Source organism: Poecilia latipinna, unplaced genomic scaffold (assembly GCF_001443285.1).
Source record: "Poecilia latipinna isolate Pla-1442-1.1 unplaced genomic scaffold, P_latipinna-1.0 Scaffold2917, whole genome shotgun sequence".
NCBI classification, from domain to species: Eukaryota; Metazoa; Chordata; class Actinopteri; order Cyprinodontiformes; family Poeciliidae; genus Poecilia; species Poecilia latipinna.
In genome coordinates, this window is record NW_015115533.1 from 38051 (window position 1) to 45950 (window position 7900).

General features: G+C 35.4%; 1 protein-coding gene across 1 annotated transcript in view; it reads right to left on the reverse strand.

Moving 5' to 3' along the window:
• The window catches only part of LOC106939587 (uncharacterized), a 48778-nt gene that overhangs the window by 18931 nt on the left and 21947 nt on the right, over positions 1 to 7900 (reverse strand). Inside the window, exon 4 of the mRNA XM_015022033.1 lies at positions 3436 to 3534. Coding sequence (XP_014877519.1) covers positions 3436 to 3534 — 99 coding nt within the window. The remainder of the gene's footprint in view (positions 1 to 3435; positions 3535 to 7900) is intronic.

Consider the following 7900-nt stretch of genomic DNA (forward strand, 5'->3'; position numbering starts at 1 on the left):
ACAGGTGAGTCTGATTAGTTTTATTCACACTTCTTTTTAAAATATGTATTTATTATCCTAATGTGTCTGCTATATTTCCTGTTTTTCCTTCCAGGCTGCAAGTTTTCCTCCTTCATGTTGGCGAAAACAAGAGCAGCACCAAAGACACTTCACCATCAGTGATCACAAGACCATCCATGGCCGCTTCCAATGAACTTTCAAAGCACACTTCACCTTCAGTGCAAAGTACCATGAATGTGTGACCTTTGTTGTATATTGCTGTCAGTGCTGTTTGATGTTTTGAAATAAAAGTAGATTACATACTGCAACTGGTGCTGGTGTTTTTGTAGCATCGAATGTCTTAAAATGATTTTGGGGATTATTGATGGCCAGTAGTTTCTGGAAAAAAAAGGTTTTAATTGCTCTAGTGGCTTTTATTTGGTAGTAAATTGACAAAAAAAAGTGAGTAATGAGAATGTGAAGACCGGGAAGCGAACCCACGACAGCCGCATTAAAAACTAGAGCCTCCATATGTGCATTGTGGTTAACCCCTGCACCGCCACAGCACACCCTGCCACTAGTATTTCAAAACTCAGATTTCTATGTTAATATATACTTTACACTTCTGTGTTAGATTAACACATTCGTAGTATTAACTTTTAACAATAAACACTAATGTTGAGTAAGTCAACACTGATGTATGTTTAATTTCAACTACTGTGAGTGTTGATTGAACTATATCACAAATAACAATTTCAAAGTGTAATTTCTACGCCATCCAGAGTGAACCAATATAGACACTTTCAAAATGTTGAATTTAACTCTGTAGGAGTTGATGGAACACTTTCAAATTTGCTGTGTATTTGGGGATAACTTCTTTATTATTACACATACACATTTGTAGAATACGGAACAAATCGCGTCCTGAATCGGTTCAATACGGGACGCTACACTTAACAGTCAGTTACAGGACAATTCTGTATTTTACGGGACGGGTGGCAACCCTAGATATGTTAGAATAAATGCAATGTAGATTATGCAGAAAAGAAAATGAGAGCTATCATTTTATCATTAACATAACCATTTTTTGAACAGAGTTCAAATAATGCTTGGCAAGGCGCGGAGCCCCCTAGTGTCTAAATGTGATATTGAAGTTAGTAACGGCATATAAAAATGTCGCACACGGATGTTCAGACTTTCAGACAAGATTCAGAAATGCAGACTTTCTAAAAAGACAAAAATAGAGATTTTGTCAAAAATATTAGCCACCATAAAGGTCTTAATAAAGATATTGAAATTGATTAAATAAAAATACAGCAAAAAATAAATATTTTTTTCAATAATGCACGAATTTTCAGACAATTCCTGGAGAACGTCAAGTCCGAGCATTTGACATTCGACTTTCAGACTACGTTTGGCAGACGTAGTCTGACCATTTGATTGCTAGCTGGGTCACCAAAACATCGGTCATTAAATAAGACAAAAATATTTCATTAAGTATTTAACTGTGACAATTGTGTTATTAAATTAATTGTCCAATACTAAAAAAAAAATTGTTTGGTGATCTCTGGCATCTTGCCTTGAGCGCAGAGTTTGAGAGGCAACTTGCTGGCTTTTTCTCTATCATACATGCGTCTCTTATTTTGAGGAAATATTGATGTTTCTCCAAAATTATAACCTTTTTCAACCTGCATAACTGCCCTGTTGAAAATGAGGAATTAACATTCTCAAATGACATTGAAGTAAAATCCAGTCCAATGTCTGGCATGAGGTTACATGTCTGGAAACTGCTGTTGTAAAGTCCCTTGGACTCGACTTAAAAGCAAAGAAGACAAGCCTTTTCTATTGCTGCTTCTATTCTCTGGAATAAGTTGCCTTTCCAGATTAGAACTGATAAGATAAGAAAATTTTAAATCACTTCTTAGAATTCTGTTGGTACTACCTAGTAAAATAAAAAAAGTGTCATGTTTCGTTACCTAAATGCATCATTGTGACAGTATGAAGAGTGGCGGATTTTCTATGGTTGTCCTGTTTGCAGCATAGCAAGAGTGTAATGACGTCAGCAACCGCTAGTTCTGTAAACAAAGTAAGCATGACCGATAGAAATCGCTCAAAGTAATGGCTCCACTTTTTAAAATGCGATGCAAATTACGCTCGTTGTAATATTTGCGCCGTGAAGTTCAAGGCCAGCAGTGGAAACATGTCTAATTTGAGAAAGCACGTAGTTAAGCACAATATTTTTCTTAAGGCTGAAGAGTGCGCAATTTACTACAGCCTCGGATCTACAGCTCATGCATTAGCCTCCGTTAGCAGCTTTGTGGCCAATCACGTGTGAGGATATGGGATTATGCCATTATGTGAAAACACATTAGTCCATCCCCTCAGTCAATAGACAGTGGTGAGGAGGAGAGTGTGTCACAAAAACCCAGAAATATAGCTTCACCTGTAAGTGAAGCAGCGTCTGGCTGAAAATTAAGTATATTTTCTAATAAAATATTATTATTATTATTATTATTATTATTATTATTATTATTATTATGGGTCTGTTTGGGTGGGCTGCCCAGTGGTGCAGTTGACCTCACAGTTGCCTTGCAGCAAGAAGGACCTTGATTGGAATATTGGCCCGGGGTCTGAGTGGAGTTTGTATGTTCTCCCTATACATGGGTAGATTCTCTCCAGGTACTCTGGCTTCCTACCACAGTCCAAAAATATGACTGTTAGACTGATTGATCTTTCTATATTCTCCTAAGGTCTGTGTCTGTGTGCGTGCGCGCGCGTGTGCGTGTGTGTGCATGATTGCCTCATGACCACACCAGGGATAAGCATGTAAGATAATGGATGGATGAGTCTGTGTTTGGTAGTTTTATTTCCAGTGTTTTTAATTTGTTTTTGTTAAATATGAAAGCTATTATAGAAAATATACAAAGTAAGAATGTCTGCTTTCACAACAGAAGAAAAGCATAAAATGATCTAAGGAAGCATAAAGCTTCTCATATAGAGAACATTGAATGCAAAAGGATTTATCATATAAAATATTACTATTTGCCAACATATGTTAATATATGGGGTTGCAGATAATAATAAATTAACTGTTTGAGAGATGTGAAAGAGCTGATTCTTCTTTGGGAGCCAAGCCCAGAGAGCTGGCTCCCTGAAAAGAGACTAAATTCCCATCAGAACTAGCTTGTCTTTAAGGATAGAATGCTGAATTGTGCTAAATGAACTCAAGACATCAATATTGTGTCAGTCTTACAGCAGTGACTATAGGTGAGAGATTGGAGCTGGATTATTTATGATTTAAATTGCAAATAGCTTTTATAGCTGTATGCTTTTATTTACATCTGTCTTTTTTCAACAAATAATTTCTGATACTAAAATTTTTTTTATTTTTAAAAACGCTCACAAACCCTTAAGAGGAACCTGTTAGCCTTTTAGGTATTATAAAATAAAACTTACCTGACTGGAGATATTGCCGGAAGTGAAAGAGAAAGCCTCCAAAAACAAGAAGAAAGACGAGAAGAACCAGGAAACCTTTGGCCCATGACGGAAATGTCTCTGTTGACAAACAAAAAACTTGTAAGATCGCTTTAATGATTGCACATTAATAAGCTATTTGTAGGAATTTGTTTTAAAAACGTATTACTAAGCCTGTTTTTTTTAATATTACTAAGCCCAAAAGATATTTTTTATGGATTTTTTTTTTATTTATTAATCAGTAAGGTGAGTTCTAAAGTACTAACTTTTCTCTGTTTTACTTATTGAATACTACAGAGTTTAATTTGCAACGACATAATATGAACAGAAAATACTCTCCCTCTTTAGTAGTGAATTATTGCATGTGGAATGATTCTTACCTACCTTTTTTTGTCTACAACAATAAAATAATTCCACAAGTTTATACTGTTTCTCTCCTTTTTAGCCACGATTAAGTGGTGCCCACAGCTGCTCTGCATGCTCTCAAGCAGAGTACAAACTAGAAAAGATGGAGAAAGAGTGGAGCTGTTTCCAAAAGAGACGACTTTTTGAAGAAACAGGAGATTAGCTCCATAGAGAAACAGCTGAAGCTGAGAAGGAAATAATGCTGAAACTACAGAGCAGATGAGTTCTAAAAAAGTACAGAAACTTGTGTTTACTGCATGTGAAAAAAAAATGCTGTTAAAAGTAATTTGTGATAATGCCCAATTTCCACGTCAACTTTGACAGCACTAATGCTATTTGCGGATTATCCTATTTGCTAAAGTTTCTGTGGAAGGTAGTGATGGCATACTTACTTTGAAAAAGTAACCTTAATCAGATTACTGACAACTCCTTGAAAAAGTAACTTAGTTAGATTACTGACTACTTGATTTGGAAAGTAACTAAGTTACGTTAAAAGTAACTTTTTTAGTTTCTTTCAGCAGCTGCTAACAAAACGCTCCACCACCTGTGAAAATTACATTGATCTTTGCCAATACTTAATTGCAAGTTATTTTATAATGGTAACATCAACAATGTCTCTCCACTTATGTGGTTGAATTGAAGGGGAGAGTGTTTAATGGTTACAACAGTGCAAAAAAAAAGTTTGTAATTTGTGTTTTCCACTATTCCACTATTGTCTGGAAAATTCCAAGAAGGATTTTAAATCCCTCATCCCCCTACCCCAGCGTCCAGATTCTGTGTTACGGCCCTATTTGTTCTCGGAGCGCAGCACAGTGCTCCTGCTGTGGCTCCACAACTTAATACATTTCTGCACAGATTTGTGACACTTATCTTAATATTAATTATTATAGTGGCGTTTAGCTGCACAACTTTATGGACACGTCCATTCATGGCTGTTTTCACGTTTATTGTGCTGCTTATATTAATCTCAATGTTTGCAGTTTAATGGAGCGCAACGCAAAGATCAACGTGATTCGCAGCAAATAGATTAACTTCACATTAACAAAGACACAGCAGGACGAATCATCCGGGAAATGATGGACAGGGAGAATCTGACGTAAACGACCTGGATGACAGGCAAATTCTGGGATTTATTATGGGTCTCTGCTTATTTCCAAGCCCAAATGAGTACCTTCACGTTCAAAAACGAGCCCAAAAAGTGCAACCCGCAATTCATTAAATCTGCAAACGACTTTAGAAACAAAACAAGCCCAAAGCCGCTTATAATAATCGGACTTGGTGACAGAAACTCAAAATAGTTCCTGTTTTTCCAACAACGAAATGCTCATCTCACTTCTCCCTCCATTGTTTACGTTTCTGTTGCTGCTGATAATGTCGCAGCGGTCGCTCCCCAAGATGCGTAGAGGAAATAACATTAAATTACAAAAGAACATAGTAACGCAAAGTGATTTTGTTAAGTAACTGTAGTCTTACTACTGTATTAGAAAATGCAACGCATTAGATTACTAGTTACTGAAAAAAGTGGTCAAAAAAGTGGTCTGACATCACTGCCTACAATACCCAATAGTCAAATGATGACATCACTTAGGCCACACCCCCTGAAAACAGGAAGTGTCATGTTTTACTGTGAACAGTCACTATCTGACCCCTTTGACCAAATCAACATAAAACTGTGTCCAGAGACAGAAGACATGTTGCTGTGATGTGGATTCCAACACCGACTGATTTCAGTGGAGCAGGTGGGCGTGGTGAAGTAACCTTTAACGCCATTGCCACACGTTTGGATCTAAATTCCACAGTTTCAAGTTGAGCTGCACCAAACAAAATAAAAGTATACTTTAAGTGAACAAAATATGTATTTGCCCAACCGTAAATATACACTTGCTCAGGTGTATATATAAAAGATATTTAAAATATCTGTCAAATACATTTTGTGTATATTTTAAAATATATTCTCGAAATAGACATTTTTGAAATCCACTTCACGCTTTAAATGATTAATTTCAGTATGTTTTAAATTACATCTCAATGTATACATTAGGCTAATAAAGTATGCCTTTTAGGTGCTTTAATAATCTTTTACTACTTTGTTAACATGGCAAAGAATAAAAAAATTATAATCCTGATATAATGTTGATAACAAAGTAACTAATGTGTTCATGCCTCAAAATATCAAACATTGACACTTTAGTGACAGAGGTGCTATTACAAAAATAATACTTGTCCTTAACAATAAATGTAGCAGATATCTTCAGCTTTACATCTCTCCGAATATGATCTGTTGTTTTCAGTTTTTTAACAAAAACACGAAAGTTGGCTTTGCCCAATACATTTTCAGATGTATGATGTAAGATCTATAAGTCAACGGCATTAGCTCCAGTTCATACTCCAGACCAGATGGTGGCAGTATTGCACACTTTCATTTATTTAAAAAAACGCCACAAAGAGAAGAAAAAACTTGAACGCAGGGAAGATAACAGACGCTGTTCAAATTCGCCATTTTTACTCGCATAATATTGCCTTAAAAGTAGAGGGTCTTGACAATAGTTACTAATTTTGGTAAATTCAAGCTGGTGACGTCCTAGTCCGAGTTAGACGACAACACAACTGGACAACAACCGATGGAAATGAAATGTGTCACAAAAGGAGCCCGGAGGAACGAAGGCTGCTAAGTGTTGCTAGCTGGTGGTAAGTTTGCTTATTAATTATCTTCATTTAGTTATAAACAGTGCAGTAAAGATATATAACTTACGTTGGTTTCATAAATAATTATTTTATCAATTTTATTGACTTGTATGATTATTACTATAGCAATCATTCAGCTTCATGTTATAAATGCATGGAGGCTGTTTATTGTGACTTATACTTTTATTCATAAACTTAACCTGGTTTTAATTAAGCTCCATAAGACAAAGAGACTTTGATATTGTGAGGTTGTTGTTCTAACTCGTTCATCAATGTTTTTATCTTCAACATATGTTTGCAGTCTAACTAAGCAAATGAAGATGAAAGAGGAAGCCAGAGAAAACAGGTGTTAGAAAACCTAAAGACTTTCCTGTCTCATGTTAGGAACATACCAACGGTGTCATGAAGTGTCATTCAGTAAATAATGACAATTTTAAGGAGAATTTGCTTTAAAAGTTGGATGACAGGTGTTATGTTTATGACAGTGTCATGTCAGTCTTATGCACACCCAATCAAATAAAGTGTTAGTAAAATGGTAATATATTGAAAGCACAATGTAATTATAATTTTTGTTCTTTAAAGTAATAACTTTCATGTTTTTTTTGTCACAATAACGAATTTTGCTGAGCGATTAATTGTCTAAAAAATTGTTGCGATAAACGATAATATTGTTTCAATACCTTTTGACACTGATTTAATGGAAATGACTAATAATGCATGCAATTTCCTGCCATAGATAGATACACTTTATTTTCAAAAGAACACATAACACTGGAACTGATAAACTAAATAACCAGAACAACCAAAAACAAAAATAAAATGGATTCTCAGTCTCCATTAACAAAAAAAGTACTTGAATAAAAATTAAACAACATAAAGCCAAAGTGGAAATAAATACTGCAATTCAACCAAAAGAGTGCAGATTATGAAGTCTGTATACTATATTGCCCTTCAGTAATCACTAGATTTAGATAGAGAAGATGGGTACATCCGACTAACTAATGCAATAGTTCATACTACACGACTTTTTGCCCCCATTTTTCCCTTAAGATAATCTTAGCTCGTTGGACGTTCTAAGATTGTCGCTGGTGATTTCGTAACCAATCATCCTGTAATGTGATTTAGATCGTCGTGGTTGCTCCGATCTAAATCAGGGGTTTCACTTCACTTAAATTAGCATCACTTCACCTGCTGGGGTCTGAACGCACTTCCTCCTGGACTTCCACTCAAAATATACTAATCAAACTCTTGAATAGTACATAAAAAAGTATACTTAAAGAACACTAAGTGCAACTTGAAGTTGTTCCAAAAAAGTATGTTTAAGTACTAAAAATTGTAATTGAACACTATTTAAATA